This window comes from Arachis ipaensis, chromosome B1 (genome assembly GCF_059453495.1).
Source record: "Arachis ipaensis isolate K30076 ecotype BB chromosome B1, ASM5945349v1, whole genome shotgun sequence".
Classification (NCBI taxonomy): Eukaryota; Viridiplantae; Streptophyta; class Magnoliopsida; order Fabales; family Fabaceae; genus Arachis; species Arachis ipaensis.
Genome location: NC_142436.1, coordinates 135,642,580 through 135,659,677, shown reverse-complemented (window position 1 = coordinate 135,659,677; position 17,098 = coordinate 135,642,580). Strand labels below are relative to the sequence as shown.

General features: G+C 39.4%; 1 protein-coding gene and 1 non-coding gene across 2 annotated transcripts; both read left to right on the top strand.

The window, feature by feature from the left end:
- The first annotated feature begins 1,506 nt into the window (after nt 1-1,506).
- LOC148578499 (small nucleolar RNA R71) lies at nt 1,507-1,610 on the top strand. Its single transcript, XR_015902786.1, has one exon. It is a non-coding gene; the product is annotated as a small nucleolar RNA R71 (small nucleolar RNA).
- Nucleotides 1,611-5,062: 3,452 nt separating this feature from the next.
- On the top strand, nt 5,063-5,659 carry LOC148578498 (uncharacterized). Its single transcript, XM_088503066.1, has 2 exons — nt 5,063-5,344; nt 5,480-5,659. Exons 1-2 carry the CDS (start codon nt 5,063-5,065, stop codon nt 5,657-5,659), a joined length of 462 nt encoding a protein of 153 aa, XP_088359192.1.
- Nucleotides 5,660-17,098: the final 11,439 nt, after the last annotated feature.

Below are 17,098 nucleotides of genomic sequence, written 5' to 3'. Positions count from 1 at the left end.
ACAAAGTCTGTGGGAAAGTAATAATCCCCCACTTTCACCAGCACATTTTCAACTACCCCTTCAGCTTGCTTCTGAGTTTTGTCAGCCAGTTGTATGATTACATCAGTGGATCTCACCTCATTCAGTTGTAGCCTCTTCATAAGAGTTAAAGGCATCACATTTATGCTAGCTCCTAGATCACAGAATCCTCTGTCAATTTTTGTTTCCCCTATGATGCAAGGGATATGAAAACTTCCTGGGTCCGTTTTCTTAGAGAGTGTGTCCTTCTTGATGAGAGCACTGCATTCTTTGTTCATTGTTACCGTTTGTCCTCCCTTCAAAACTCTTTTCTTGCTTAACAATTCCTTTAAATACTTGATGTGTGTGGGCATTTGATGAAGAATCTCAAGAAAGGGAATATTGACATGAAGAGAGTTAAATGTCTCTAGAAACCTTGAATAGGTTTTCCTTTTTTCACCTCCTCCTAACCTCTCAGGAAATGGTGCTTTTGGTTGGTATATTTCCATCATGCCTTTTTGCTGTTCCTTGGCTTGCTCAGTTCCACCTTCCTGCTTAACTTCTTCCACACCTTCTTTCAAGATTTCTGGTTCCTGCTCTGAGGGCCTGATTCCTTCTTCTTCTGAGACTTCCTTCAATATGGTGATGGCCTTGCATTCTTCCCATCTTACTCTCTTTTGTTCCCCTTTAGGATTCTTTTCTGTGTCACTAGGGAATACTGCAGTTGATTTGGGTGCCTGTTGAGATAGCTCTCCTACTTGAGATTCCATCCTCTTGAGTTTTTCACCATGGTTTCTTAAGGTAGTCCTCACATCATCCCTGAAGCTCTTCAATTCAACTATGTCTTGACTCATGGTTGCCATCATTCCTTCTATCCGGTTTAATTGATCTTGAAATTGTTGGTTCGGATTAGGTTGGGTGTGTTGATTATTTTGGCCATGATATGATGATTGGGGGTAAGTGTTTTGTGTGGCTTGGTATGATCTTTGGTTGGAGTTTTGGTATGTGGAATTGTTTTGTTGGTTGTGGTTGTAAGGTTTGTGGTTTTGTGGTTGGGTTTGTTGGTTTCCCCACCCAAAGTTTGGGTGGTTTCTCCAGCCTGGGTTGTAAGTGTTGGAGTGTGGATCATATGATTGCCTTTGTTGGTTTCCCACATAGTTGGCCTCATCCCAATCACCTCCTTCAATGCCTACTTCCTCTTGATCTTGTGTGTGTATTGCAGCCACTTGCTTTGTTTCTATTTGCCTGGTAAGCTCTGCTAGTTGCTTGGCAAACACCTTGTTTTGGGCTAGAATTGTATCAACATGGTTCAGCTCCATGACTCCCTTAGTGTTGTGCCTTTCTGATGCATAGTAGTACTCATTCTCAGCCACTGTCTCGATCACTTCAATGGCTTCTTCCACAGTCTTTTTCCTGTTCAATGAACCTCCTGATGAATGGTCTACAGCCTTCCTTGATTCATAAGAGAGCCCATCATAGAAGATGTGCAGTTGCACCCAATCATGGAACATGTTTGGTGGGCATTTCCTTGTCAAGTCCTTGAATCTCTCCCATGCCTCGTAGAGAGTTTCACCGTCTTGTTGTCTAAAAGTCTGAACCTCAGATCGAAGCCTATTGACCTTTTGTGGAGGGTAGAAACGTGCCAGAAACTTGCTTTCCACCTCATCCCATGTTGTTAGACTCCCCCTTGGGAATGATTCCAGCCACTTAGCTGCTTTGTCCCTAAGTGAAAATGGGAACAAAAGCAGTTTATAGGCATCTTCCTGGACTCCATTGGACTTCACAGTGTCACAAATTCTCAGGAATTTTGTGAGATGTTGGTTTGGGTCTTCATTAGCACTTCCTCCAAAGGAACAATGATTTTCCACAAGTGATATTAGCTGTGGCTTGAGCTCAAAATTGTTGGCCTGAATGGGTGGTTTCTGGATGCTACTACCACAATTCCCAGAGGTTGGGTTTATGTATGAACTAAGAACCCTCCTCTCAGGGATGGCATCGTTTCCATCAGCTCTCTCATGGTTGTGAACTTCTCTATCCATGTTGAGATCTAAAGCTTCCTCAAAATTGTCCTCAGATTCTCCTTCAGATTCCTCTTCTCCCACTACTCTCTTCCCTCTTGCTTCCCTTCTAAGTCTATGAAGGGTCCTCTCTGGTTCGGTATATGGAGGAGTTGATGTCTCTCCTCTCCTACCTGTCATACAAGAACACAGCTCAAACACAAACAAGTGAAATACTCTTGGTTAATGGAAGAGTATGGTTAACTCAATTGAGGAATTAATTCAAACAGTTAGTGAGTCAGTGAGTTAGTTGCATGAATTTAAAGGCATAAAGAAGGAAAGCATGTAACCAAGTGCAGAAATTAAAATTCAACAAGTATCTTGGACAGAATTAACAAAGCAAGAGAAAATTGCTCAATCTAGTTAGCTTCCAATTTGAGAATTGTCAATCGAAAACCAATCCCCGGCAGCGGCGCCATAAACTTGATGCACATAAACTAGTTATGCTACGATTTAGGAAATTGCACGATCGGCAAAATTCCTTCCGGCAAGTGCACCGGTTATCGTCAAGTAAAAACTCACAATAGAGTGAGGTCGAATCCCACAAGGATTGGTTGAGTGAGCAATTCGGATTAGAAGTGTGTTCTAGTTGAGCGGAATCAAGATTGAGATGAGTATTGCGGAATGTAAAATTGGCGGGAAAAGTAAATGACAAGGAATTGAAATGGCGGAATCTTAAATTGCAATGAATTAAAGAGCAGAAACTAAATTGCTGAAATTAAAAGGGAATGGGGGTGTTGCATGAATTGAGTTGCAGAATGTAAAGAGAAAGTGGAAATCAGAAATGGGGAATTCATTGGGTTTAGGAGATATTGAAATCTCCGAATCAAAACATGTATATCTCTTCCTCAACCAATGCATTCATTGAATTTTGCTTGGCAATCTTATATGATTGGATCCCAATCCCTTGGCTCACCAATTCTCTCTAAAAACAAACAAATTCCCAATCCCTTGGTTTAAATGTTCATAAGAAGAGATGATGCTTGATCACTGATTATACCACACAATTTCATGAACCACAATTTGGTAGGATTACATGTCACAATATCCATCCAAACCCCAATCCAATTCACTGTGAGAAAGCTTCTCTAGCATGAATCCTCCATTCCTTTCCCAAGGCTCCGAAGGATTCCAAGTATGGGTAGTTTCTTTCCCAAGACAACTACTCAATGGAATTAGATCGAGAAGCTTTCTAACAAAATTCAAGAGAAAAGATTGAAGAAGAAGATAAACTATTATTGATTCATTGAATTACAATAGAGCTCCCTAACCCAATGAAAGGGGGTTTAGTGAATCATAGCTCTGAATTCAATTACAAAGAAAAGGAAAACTAGCTAGAAGTGAAAGTAAAAGTTCCCATCAGGGGCTGGATTCCCCTTCAATCCCCCCTCTAACTTAACTTCTATCCTATTTATACACTTTCTATATTGAGCTTCAGTTGTGCTTCTTGGGCTTTGAGGCCTCTCCTTGCTTTCCTTTTGCCTTGGGTTTATGATCCATAATCTTGATGAGGTTGTTGATCCAAATCCTGTAACATTTATTGAGCCAACTTAGTGATAATCAAATAATGACACATGACTCAATAAATTGAGATTTCAAACTCATCAATCCTTCAGGCCCAATCCCATAAACCATGATATTCAATTGGGTTTCATACCAAAGTAAGTTTAAGTTAATCTTTGTGCTCAAAGACTAACTTAACTCACAATATTTTTGGCCCAGAAACCTTTTCCAAGAGTGGCGTTTAAGTTGTAGTTTAAGCTTAAACTGCAGCTTAAACGCCAGACACTTCCAGTGAGGCCTTTTGTAGAAGCACGTTTAAGCTTCAGTTTAAGGTTAAACTGAAGTTTAAACGTGGAAATGGAAGAAGGTAGCCCTGGAGAGTCATGTAGTCGAACACGTTTAAGCTTCAGTTTAAGGTTAAACTGAAGCTTAAACGTGGAGATAGGAAGGGCAGCCCTGGAGGTCGAACACGTTTAACCTCCAGTTTGAGGTCAAACTGGAGGTTAAACGTGGAAAAGAGTGGAGGCATACTGGAGGTCGAACACGTTTAACCTCCAGTTTGAGGTCAAACTGGAGGTTAAACGTGGAAAAGGGTGGAGGCATACTGGAGGTCGAACACGTTTAACCTCCAGTTTGAGGTCAAACTGGAGGTTAAACGTGGAAGCTTAGAATGGTAGCCCTGGAGGTGTCGAACACGTTTAACCTCCAGTTTGAGGTCAAACTGGAAGTTAAACGTGGAAATGGAGAGAGCAACCCTGGAGTAGAAAAGCTGTCGAACACGTTTAAGCTCCAGTTTGAGGTCAAACTGGAGCTTAAACGTGGAATGGCTCCCTGGTACTCTTCCTGGTTCTGGCGTTTAACCTCCAGTTTGAGGTCAAACTGGAGGTTAAACGTGGAACTCCTCCCTGGGTGGCATACTCATTCTGGCGTTTAACCTCCAGTTTGAGGTCAAACTGGAGGTTAAACGTGGAATGCTCCTTAAGTGAGGCTTTTCATTCTGGCGTTTAACCTCCAGTTTGAGGTCAAACTGGAGGTTAAACTTCAATTCCAGCATTTCTTATCCTTCATGATTTTTGGCGTTTAAGCTCTAGTTTAGGCTTAAACTGGAACTTAAACTCCACATGTGATATTCAAGCTTCCTTTATTGATTTTGTTGCTTCCTTGCTTAGCCTCTTCTTCCCTGAAATCATCCAAACAATTGCATCAAAGTCTTGCAAAATTTCATGAGAAATCTTCCATTCATAGCATTTAAGTAATATAACTAAAACTCATGGAATTTGCATCAAAATCATATTGTTTGGATGGTTCATTGCTTTGTTCTTCATTTAACCATTTTTGGTTACTTTAAGCTCAAGAAAATGCATAAAACAACTAAAACTAACAGAAAAATGCTAGTGAAACTAGCCTATGATGCCTTGGCATCAATGCTGCTAGTGGAGTTTGCATACAATAATAACTACCATGCGAGCATCAGAATGGCTCTATATGAGGCTCTGTATGGGAGGATGTGTCAATCTCTGCTATCCTGGTATGAAGTTGGGGAGAATAGCTTATTGGGGCTTGAGATGATAGCTGAAACTACTGAACAAGTCAAGAAAATCCGAGATAAGATGCTCACTGCTCAGAGCCGTCAGAAGAGTTACGCCGATCAGAGGCAAAATCCCTTAGAGTTTGAGGAAGGAGACCATGTTTTCCTTAAGCTTACTCCAACAACAGGAGTATGTAGAGCGATTAAGATGAAGAAGCTGAATCCTCGATACATTGGTCCATTTCAGATTCTTGAACGGGTTGGACCGGTGGCATATCGGATAGCTCTACCACCTCACCTTTCGAACCTGCACGGCGTATTTCACGTGTCGCAGCTTCGGAAGTATACTCCTGATGCTAGCCATGTGTTAGAACCTGAATCTGTTCAATTAAAGGAAGATTTAACACTCCAAGTGACTCCGGTCAGAATTGATGACACGAGTATTAAACGGTTATGCGGAATGGAAGTTTCATTAGTCAAAGTTGCATGGAGTCGAGCTGGTATTGAGGAACATACTTGGGAACTTGAGTCAGAGATGCGAACAGACTACCCACACCTATTCTTAGGTAACTGAATTCAAATTTTGTAGGCAAAATTCCTATTTAGGTGGGTAGATGATGCGTGAGCATCTTTCCTATCTTTTCCTAGTGAATTTGCACTTAATTTATTAAGTTTTATCAAGAATTAATTATCTTTTAGCCACTATGGATGCTACTTTGAGTCTTGTGCAATTCTGTTTATTTTAGGTAGTATTTGGTTGGATTTGATGGAGTTTCTGCAGAGAAAGAGAAGAAACCAATGAGCTGACCAGCGAGGAGCAACGCGTACGCGTGCCTAACGCGTACGCGTGAAAAGTGAGTTTGCTCAGCGACGCGTGCGCGTACCTGACGCGTACACGTGACACGCAAAGAAGACCATTGACGCGTACGCATGACTGACGCGTACGCGTGACATGCGCCACATGCAGAATTCGTAGAAAATGCTGGGGCGATTTCAGGCTAAGTTTCGACCCAGTTTTCGGCCCAGAAACACAGACTAGAGCCAGGGGATAGCAGAGACTCAAGGGAGATTCACACAAGAATGGTTATGCCCACTCCAAGTTAGGCGTGGACCCTACGAAGCCAGTGGTCCCCATCCATCGATTGAAGACATGCTAATTGCTTTAATTAATTTTAATTTAAGCTTTAATTTTTATTTTAAAAAATAGAAAAATATATTATTTTAGTTTTAAAAGATAGATTTTAAAAATTAATTAGGATTAGATATAAAAAGGGATTCCAACAGGGGGATTCCAGCACAACATTATTCGATTCCATTCCAATATGCAATCCTTATTTTCTCTCTGAACCATGAGCAACTAAACCTCCACTGTTAAGGTTATGAGCTCTGTCTATTGTATGGATTGATTTTATTGTTTTTCTATTTTAATTCATGTCTTGATTTATATTTAAGAATCGTTTTCGTTCTTTATTTTATGAATTTGGGTGGAACGGAAGTATGACCCTCTTTCTAATTGCGTTCTTGTATAACTTGAAAAAGCTCTTTACTTGAACAACAACTTAAAAACATATTCTCCTAAATCTCTAATTATCTGGACTTAACGGGATACGTGACATATAATCCTTTTATATTTGGGTAATTAGGATTTCTGTGGCATATAACTAGAATTGAATTTCACCCCCTAATTGGAATTAATTGACCAAGAAATTGGCTGTTGATGAATTTTAGAGGAGACTAGAAAGGTCTAAGGAATTAGGGTCTAGTCACATATAGTTGCCATGAATTAAATCTTACATGATTAAAATAAATTAATAAGAAAAGTCAATCTGAAAAATAGATAACTCTGAAGCCTTAACTATTTCTCCATACTTTATTCCCAACGTATTTACTTGCCTTTCTTTAATATTCTTTATATTGTTTAATGTCTTTGAACTCTCAAAGACTATTTTCTGTTTGCCTAACTAAGTAAATTAATCAACCATTGTTGCTTAGTCCTTCAATCCTCGTGGGATCGACCCCCACTCACCTGAGGTATTACTTGGTACGACCCGGTGCACTTTCCGGTTAGTTTGCGGGTTATAAACACCGCACCAAGTTTTTGGTGCCGTTGCTGGGGATTGCTAGTAATTAACAACTAGCAGTTGTTTGATTGCTTAGATTAGGCGTTTTAGTTTTAATTTTATTTAAATTTTGCTTATTATTTTCGAAAATTTTTTTTAAATAACACTAATATTTTTCCTTAATTTTTTAAATTAAGTTTGGTGTCACCTAGTTAATTTTATTTTAATTTTCTTGTTTATTTTTCCCGTAAATTTTCAAAAATTCCTATCTAGTTACAGTTATAATTTTCGAAATTTATTTATTTATTTTATTTAGTATTTTATTATTTTATTATTTTACTCTGACGTAGAGAATCCCATCTTTTCTTGTTATTCTGTTTGTTTATGCGCAAGAATAGAGACAAGGAACCTCTGTTAGTCTTTGATCCAGAACCTAAAAGGACTTGTAGGTGACGTTTACAACAAGCAAGACTTTGCAAGCCTGTAGAATCCACTATGGATCACAATAATGCTGTTAATGCTAATGTGGCAAACTCGAATGGGGATGATCAACATAGGAGAGTGCTTGGCTCTTACTCTGCTCCTACTGCAGATCTTTATGGAAAAAGTATTGTGGTGCCTCCTATAACTGCGAACAACTTTGAGTTGAAGCTACAATTGGTCACCTTGGTGCAACAAAACTGCCAGTATCATGGTCTTTCCCACGAAGACCCAAATCAATTTATTTCTAATTTTCTGCAGATTTGTGATACTGTAAAGACAAATGGAGTGAACCCAGAGGTGTACAAACTCATGCTCTTCTGGTTTGCTCTGAGGCATGGAGAAAAGTTATGGCTAGATTCCTAAGCCAAGGAGAGTTTGAATACTTGGGAGAAGGTTGTTACTGAGTTTCTTACTAAATTTTTCCCACCAAAGAAGCTGACTAAGCTAAGGGTGGAGGTTCAGACCTTCAGACAGAGGGATGGTGAAACTCTTTATGAAGCTTGAGAGAGATACAAGCTATTGATTAGGCAATGCCCTCCGGACATGTTCTCTAAATGGACCCAACTAGACATCTTTTATGAAGGCTTGGGTGAAATGTCCAAGATGTGCTTAGATAATTCTGTAGGTGGTTCATTGCACAAGAAGAAGACACCAGAGGAGACTATTGAGCCGATTGAATTGGTTGCTAGCAACCAATATTTATACTCATCTAACAGAAATCCTATGAACTCTGAGGCTCCTCAGAAGAAAGGTGTTATGGAAGTAGAAGCTCTTAATGCTCTTCTTGCTTAGAATAAGCTTATGTCTCAGCAAATAAGTCTGCTTACTCAATAGATGGGTGGAATGCAAGTCTCAGCCATCAACACCCAAAACCCATCTCAAGAGATCTCTTATGACATGACAGGTAATTTTGTACAAAATGATAATTATGACTATGCTCAATGCTCTTCTGAACAGGTCAATTATATGGGGAGTGGTCCTAGAAATCCCAACAATGATCCATATTCTAAGACATACAATCAGGGGTGGAGAAATTACCCAAATTTTGGGTGGAGAGACCAACCTCAGAGACCTCAGAATTTCAACAATAATTCTCAGGGCGGTTTCCAACAGAATAATCACAATAACTGCCAATTTTAGTCTCAGCAGCAACAACCACCTCAACAGGCAAACTCTAAATCCCAAGAAGATTCTAATTGGGAGATGATGAGGAGTTTTATGCTAGAAACCAGAGCCTCCATTAGAAACTTAGAGGTGCAAATGGGACAACTGAGCAAGCAAATACCTGAGAAGTCTGCAAGTACATTTTCAGGTGATACAGTGGTGAACCCAAGAGAAGATTGCAAGGCTATTCATTTAAGAAGTGGTAAAACAGCTGGCTCTGAGACAAGGGCCAATGAAGAGCTAGTTGAAAAGAAAGCTCCAGAGGAGAAAAAGGAAGAAGTAGAGCATGCCTCTCCAAAGCGTGCAGACAACCCGTTCCTTGACTCTCTTGACACGTATCCTACATTGCCAAAGGCTCCTGAATACAAGCCAAAAATGCCATATCCTCAGAGACTTCAGAAGGCTTCCAAAGAAAAGTAATTCTCTAAATTTTTTTTAGATGTCTTCAAAAAGTTACAGGTCAACATTCCTTTTGCAGAGGCTTTTGAGCAAATGCCCCTTTATGCTAAATTTATGAAAGAATTGTTGACTAACAAGAGGAATTGGAAGGAGCAAGAAACCGTGGTGTTAACCAAGGAATGCAGTGCTATTATTCAACATAAACTTCCTGAGAAAATGCAAGATCCAGGGAGTTTTGTGATTTCTTGCACCATTGGAGATATCGCCATTCAGAGAGCTTTATGTGATCTTGGAGCTAGCATCAATTTCATGCCACTTTTAGTAATGAAAAAGCTTCAAATTGAGGAGGTAAAACCCACTCGTATTTCTCTTCAACTTGCTGATCTTTCTATTAAATTACCTGTGGGTGTTGTTGAGGATTTACTTGTGAAAGTAGGACCCTTTTTAGCTACAGGTAGAGCTCTGATTGATGTGCAAAAGGGTGAATTAACCCTGAGGGTCAATGAAGAACAGGTGGTCCTTAATGTTTTTGAAGCTCTCAAGCACCCTAATGATTATGAAGGGTGTATGAGAATTGATGTTGTTGAACCACTTGTTCAAGAAGTACTGGAAGCTGAGGTACTTGATGACATTCTGGATCCTATTTCTGAGTATGAATTAGTTAAAGTTGATAATTCACCACCCCAGAAGGCACTAGTTCACACGCCTAAAGCAGAGGAGGAAGCCCCCAAGCTTGAGCTCAAAGAATTACCTCCTTCTCTGAAATATGTGTTCTTGGGTGAAAATGATTTCTATCCAATGATTATTAGTTCTTCCCTGAAGCCTGAAGAGGAAGAGGCACTTATTTCAGTGCTCAGGAGCCATAAAACAGCTCTTGGGTGGACCATTAGTGATTTGAAGGGGATTAGTCCAACCAAGTGGATGCACAAGATCCTCCTTGAAGATGATGCTAAACTAGTTGTGCAACCACAAAGGAGACTTAATCCAACTATGAAAGAGGTGGTCCAAAAAGAGGTAATGAAACTTTGGGAAGCAGGTATTATTTACCCTATTTCTGATAATCCTTGGGTAAGCCCTGTGCAGGTAGTTCCTAAGAAAGGAGGGATGACAGTGATCAAGAATGAAGAGAATGAGCTTATTCTTACAAGAACAGTCACAGAATGGAGAATGTGTATAGACTACAGGAGGCTCAACACTGCTACAAGGAAGGATCACTTTCCCCTGCCTTTCATTGATCAGATGCTTGAGAGGTTAGCTGGTCATGCTTTTTACTATTTTCTAGATGGATATTCTGGATATAATTAAATTGCAGTGGACCCTCAAGATCAAGAGAAGACAGCATTCACATGCCCCTTTGGAGTATTTGCCTACAGAAGAATGCCTTTTGGACTTTGTAATGCTCCAGCAATTTTTCAGAGGTGGTATGCTTTCAATTTTTTCTGATATGGTTGAAAAGTTCATTGAGGTATTTATGGATGACTTTTCTATTTTTGGTAATTCTTTTGAATCCTGTCTTAAGCATTTATCTCTTGTCTTGAAACGGTGTCAAGAATCAAATCTTGTTTTAAATTGGGAAAAATGTCATTTTATGGTTACAGAAGGTATTGTTCTTGGACACCGGATTTCAAGTAAGGAAATTGAGGTTGATAGAGCAAAGGAAGAGGTAATTGATGAAAAATTACCACCACTAACTAATGTTAAGGTAGTCAGGAGTTTTTTGGGTCATGCGGGATTTTATAGAAGATTTATAAAGGATTTTTCTAAAATTGCTAAACCATTGAGCAACCTGTTGATTGTTGATGTTCCTTTTGTCTTTGATTCTGATTGCATGCATGCTTTTGAAACTCTGAAAGCAAACCTTACCTCTGCTCCCATTATAGCCCCCCCTGACTGGGATTTACTATTTGAATTAATGTGTGATACCAGTGACTTTGCTATAGGAGCTGTTTTAGGACAGAGGCATGGAAAGCTTGTACATGTCATTTACTATGCCAGTTGTGTGTTAAATGATGCCCAAAAGAATTACACAACTACAGAAAAGGAATTATTAGCTGTTGTGTATGCTGTTGATAAGTTTAGGTCCTATTTACTTGGTTCTAAGGTTATTATTTATACTGATCATACTGCTTTGAAGTACCTTCTAACCAAGCAGGACTCTAAACCAAGATTAATCAGATGGGTGTTGCTCCTTCAGGAGTTTGATATTGAGATAAAAGACAGAAAAGGGTCAGAAAATCAAGTAGCTGACCATCTCTCCAAAATTGAGCCTGAAGCAGGAGTACAACCACCCACAGCTGTGACTGAGACGTTTCCATATGAGCAATTTTTTCTCATTCAGCAGGCTCCATGGTTTGCAGACATTGCAAATTATAAGGCCATGAGTTTTATTCCAAGAGAGTACAGTAGGCAACAAGTGAAGAAGCTATTGACTGATGCAAAGTACTACATTTGGGAGGAATCATACCTTTTTAAAAGGTGTTTAGATGGTATCATCCGGAGATGCGTCCCAGATGAAGAAAAACAGCAGATCCTTTGGCACTGTCATGGTTCTGAGTATGGAGGCCACTTTGGTGGTGAAAGGACAGCTACAAAGGTCCTTCAGAGCGGGTTTTACTGGCCGACCCTCTTCAGAGACTCAAGAGCATTTGTGAAGTACTGTGACAGATGTGAAAAAGCCACAAATCTCCTTGCCAACCATGAAATGCCACAGCAGGGGATTCTTGAGGTTGAGTTGTTTGATGTGTGGGGTATTGATTTCATGGGACCTTTCCCACCCTCACATTCAAACAACTATATTCTAGTGGCAGTTGATTATGTGTCCAAGTGGGTGGAAGCTATGGCTCTGCTCACCAATGATGCCAAGGTGGTAATGAGCTTTCTTCAGAGATATATCTTTAGCCGGTTTGGTGTCCCAATGACACTCATTAGTGATGGAAGAAGTCACTTCTATAACAGACAACTGGACTCTCTTCTGCAGAGATATGGAATCCGTCATAAAGTGGCAACCCCCTATCACCCTCAGACAGGTGGCCAGGTTGAAGTTTCCAACAGGGAACTCAAGCGGATTCTAGAGAAGACCGTCAGTGTTTCAAGAAATGACTGGTCTAGGAAGCTTGATCATGCTCTCTGGGCATACCAGACAGCTTACAAGACTCCTATTGGCATGTCTCCTTATCAGTTGGTCTATGGCAAAGCCTGTCACTTGCCAGTTGAGTTGGAGCATAAAACTTACTAGGTAATCCGATATCTGAATCTTGATTTAGAAGCTACAGAAATCAAGCGAATGCTTCAGTTGAATGAGCTTGATGAATTCAGATATTCAGCTTATGAGAATGCCAAGCTTTATAAGGAGAGAACCAAGTTACTGCATGACAAGAAGATTGTCATCAGAGTCTTTGAGCAGGACAGAGAGTGCTTCTATATAATTCAAGGCTCAAACTCTTTCCCGGGAAGCTGAAATTCCAGTGGTCAGGACCGTTTGTGGTTACCAGAGCTTCACCATATGGTTATGTGGAAATACAGGAAGAGAATTCTGACAGAAAATTTATAGTGAATGGCCAGAGGTTGAAGCACTATCTTGGAGGCGAGATCGATCGCCAGAGGTCCGCTCATCTGCTGAATTAGCAGAATTGACCATCAAGCTAGTGACATTAAAGAAGCGCTTGTCGGGAGGAAACCCAATAATTTCGTATCCTTAGTTATTTTTCGTAGTAGTAGTTTTATTACTTATTTGATTTTTATTGAGTTTTTACTATTTTACTGATCATGCGGCTATTTTAGAACAGGAACCGAATGCTTCAGGCGACACAAAAAAAAAAACGAGCACACGACGCGCAAGCATCGCTGACGCGTACGCGTCATATGTGTGTGCGTGAAAAATAAAATTGGCCAGAGAGTTGAGCAGGAGTGGGGCTGGAATTATGCTGGGCGCATAAGCCGCATCACGCGTACGCATCCCTGATGCGTACGCGTCATTTGCACAAATGGCCACCCACGCGTGCGCGTCACTGACTCGTATGCGTGACCCTAAAAAATGGCGTCAATAAATGTTTGGGCAGAGAGTTGTGATGGCTTGGGGTTGGAAGTGTGCTAGAGGCACAAAGTTGATCACGCGTACGCGTCCCTGACGCGTGCGCACCCTTTCCCCAAATGGCTATCCACGCGTGCACGTGCATGACGCGCACGCGTCATCTGAAGATTTTGATACCCAGACCACGTGAGCAGAGGGTTGTGCATACGCGCGGCCGCCTTTGTGCAATTTTCACAAACCAAATCCACGCGTACGCGTCGCATGCGACACCCCATTAAACCAAATCAGCGCCTGATTTCAAACCATCCACCCCCCAATCCTAATTCTCTCTTGTTCTTTTATCCTTCTATTATTCTTTCATCATAATAGTTGTTTTTCTTTGTTTTCAGTTCTTCTTTGCTTGAGGACAAGCAAAACTTTAAGTTTGGTGTTGTCGCTTCGCTGATGGTTTTTAAAGCACCAAAGAAAGATGAATGTTCTTCATGGAGGAATAAGATGGCCACCAGTATAACTAAGGTGGTTGAGTTCCTTGCATTCTATTTCTCTTCTGTTCTTATTTTATTGTTTTCTATTTTCTGTTGTTTTGATTGCCTGCATGATCATTAGTACTTTCAGTTCTTAGAATTAGTTTCATTCTATTATTTGTCTCATGTACCGCTCACTGAACTTGAATCTAAAAAGGAAAAGAAAAAGAAAAAGAAAAAGAAGTGATATATTGCATGAGAATTTGAGTGTAATTTCTAGAAAAGTCTCATTTATTCAAATGTGGTGGTATTTTCTGTGATTCTGAATGCATGACATGAACAGTGCGTATTTAAATTTGAATCAAAGAATGTTGATGTACAAGGAATAGGGATTTAGAGAATTATTATGACTTCTCTAAAATAAACAAAAATTTAATCCTTGAAGCAAAAGAAACAGCAAAAAAAAAAAAGAGTAAGGTCCAAGGCTCTGAGCATCAATGACTAGGGAGGTCAGACAGGATTAAAAGCTCAAAGAGTTGTTTCCCTAGTTATATGCTTGTGGTGTTCTTGTGTCAAGTAATCCTTGAGACAAAACATTTAGAGTTGAGATCAATTACAAATTAACAGAGTATGCCAAAGGCTTTGAGCACCACTGTCTGGGAGTAACTGAAAGAAAAATCAGAACTTCAAAAGAGTTCCCCAGTTAAGTGCTTGTGGTGTTTCTGTGTCAAGTAAAACTTGAGACAAAACATTTAAAGTCACGACTAGGCTCAAGGTGCAAAGCACCAAAGAAAAGAAAAAAATTGCTGTGTTCAAGGGTTAAATTGAGTTACAAAAGATCAGAGAATTCATAATATTATCCAGATTCTAATTCCGAATGACAGTAACATTCTTCTGATTCAAAGGAGAGTGAGATGCCAAGACTATTCAGAATTGCAGTTGTAAACCCCACTATAAGAAGAGACATGAGCTTAATCGAACTCTCACTCTCATGCAAATTCACATTCTAAGCCTATATTAGTTTGGTTGCTTGAGGACAAGCAACAATTCAAGTTTGGTGCTGTGATGCGTGAGCATCTTTACTATCTTTTTCTAGTGAATTTGCATTTAATTTGTTAAGTTTTATCAAGAATTAATTATCTTTTAGCCACTATGGATGCTACTTTGAGTCTTGTGCAATTCTGTTTATTTTAGATAGCATTTGGTTGGATTTGATGGAGTTTCTGCAGAGAAAGAGAAGAAACCAAGGAGCTGACCAACGAGGAGCGACACGTGCGCGTGCCTGACGCGTACGCGTGAAAAGCGAATTTGCTCAGCGATGCGTGCGCGTACCTGATGCGTACCCGTGACACGCAAAGAAGACCATCGACGCATACACGTGACATGCGCCACGTGTAGAATTTGCAGAAAATGCTAGGGGCGATTTCAGGCCGAGTTTCGACCCAGTTTTCGGCCCAGAAATACAGACTAGAGCCAGGGGATAGTAGAGACTCAAGGGAGATTCACACAAGAATGGTTATGCCCACTCCAAGTTAGGCGTGGACCCTACGAAGCAAGTGGTCCCCATCCATCAATTGAAGACATACTGATTGCTTTAATTAATTTTGATTTAAGCTTTAATTTTTATTTAAAAAATAGGAAAAGATATTATTTTAGTTTTAGAAGATAGATTTTAAAAATTAATTAGAATTAGATATAAAAAGGGATTCCAACAGGGGGATTCCAGCACAATATTATTCGATTCCATTCCAATATACAATCCTTATTTTCTCTCTAAACCATGAGCAACTAAACCTCCACTGTTAAGGTTATGAGCTCTGTCTATTGTATGGATTGATTTTATTGTTTTTCTATTTTAATTCATGTCTTGATTTATATTTAAGAATCATTTTCGTTCTTTATTTTATGAATTTGGGTGGAACGGAAGTATGACCCTCTTTCTAATTGCGTTCTTGTATAACTTGGAAAAGCTCTTTACTTGAACAACAGCTTAAAAACATATTCTCCTAAATCTCTAATTATCTGGACTTAACGGGATACGTGACATATAATCCTTTTATATTTGGGTAATTAGGATTTCTGTGGCATATAACTAGAATTGAACTTCACCCCCTAATTGGAATTAATTGACCAAGAAATTGGCTGTTGATGAATTTTAGAAGAGACTAGAAAGGTCTAAGGAATTAGGGTCTAGTCACATAGTTGCCATGAATTAAATCTTACATGATTAAAATAAATTAATAAGAAAAGTCAATCTGGAAAATAGATAACTCTGAAGCCTTAACTATTTCTCTATACTTTATTCCCAACGTATTGTTGCTTAGTCCTTCAAATCCTTGTAATTTTTTATTCGAGCTCCGATCGTCGCACCATTTGTGGCCACATGACTGTGGAGTCGAGCTCTACAAAACCCATAACTTTATTCCAGAGGTAAGCCACAATTTTATTCCAATTTTTCTAGCCCTTGAATTCGAAAATCTTGAGCAAAAATGTTGAGATTTTGAGTTTTTTGATGTTATAGGATCCAATTAACTTGAAGGAAAAGCTTAGTCTTGCCTCTTTGATCCTTGGGTATAATAAGATTCTCAACCCTAAGTCAAATACTTGAGTTATTGTGATTAGATATTGAGTTGTATGTATGGGTGCATATAATTTGTGTTAGGAAAGGTATATATGTAAATGGATAGGAGCTTGATGGAGATTTTGGGGAGCTTGAGGTGATTTTCAAGCTGAAAATCTAATCTTGGAGGTTTTGGGATCCTGAAAGTCGAGAAAAAGTTGAATTGGAAGAGTTCTGGGTTGAGCGGGGAATCGACCAAGATATGGTTTCGGTTTCTTGTATCTAAAATGTAATGTAATGTGAAAACTTAGGCTAGAGACCCTAGGATAGGGATTGAATTTTAGATGTTGTTGATTAGTTATAATGGATTGTATGGATTATATGGTTATTGGTTTTTGAAGGTGGAATTAATGCCTTTGGTTATGATGCATGTGAATTGTGTATGTTGATATTTGGCATGTATAAAGGTTGATTTGACGTGGAAATTGTGTTTGATATGGATAATTGGTTTTGTATGTTGAGCAATGTGGAATTGGATGTATTGGTTTTGGAGTTTGACAAAATAGAAGGTTGGTAATTAATAATGTATATTGTGAATTGTTGAACTTGGATTATTGAGTTAAGATTGATAAAAATAGAGTGTTGATGTGTTGTGGATTGAATAAGGAAGTGGAATGTGTAGAGGCTGAAATAGTAAGGTTTTGGTTGAATTAAAGAGGTTTGAAAAGTGTACATTTGAAAATTGAGGCTTGTTGTTTGAAAAGTGTATGCTCAATCAAAGTTTTGTGTGTAAACTGAAAAATCTGGACTTAGCAGCTTTTTGGTGCTGTTGCATTATATGCATACGCATACA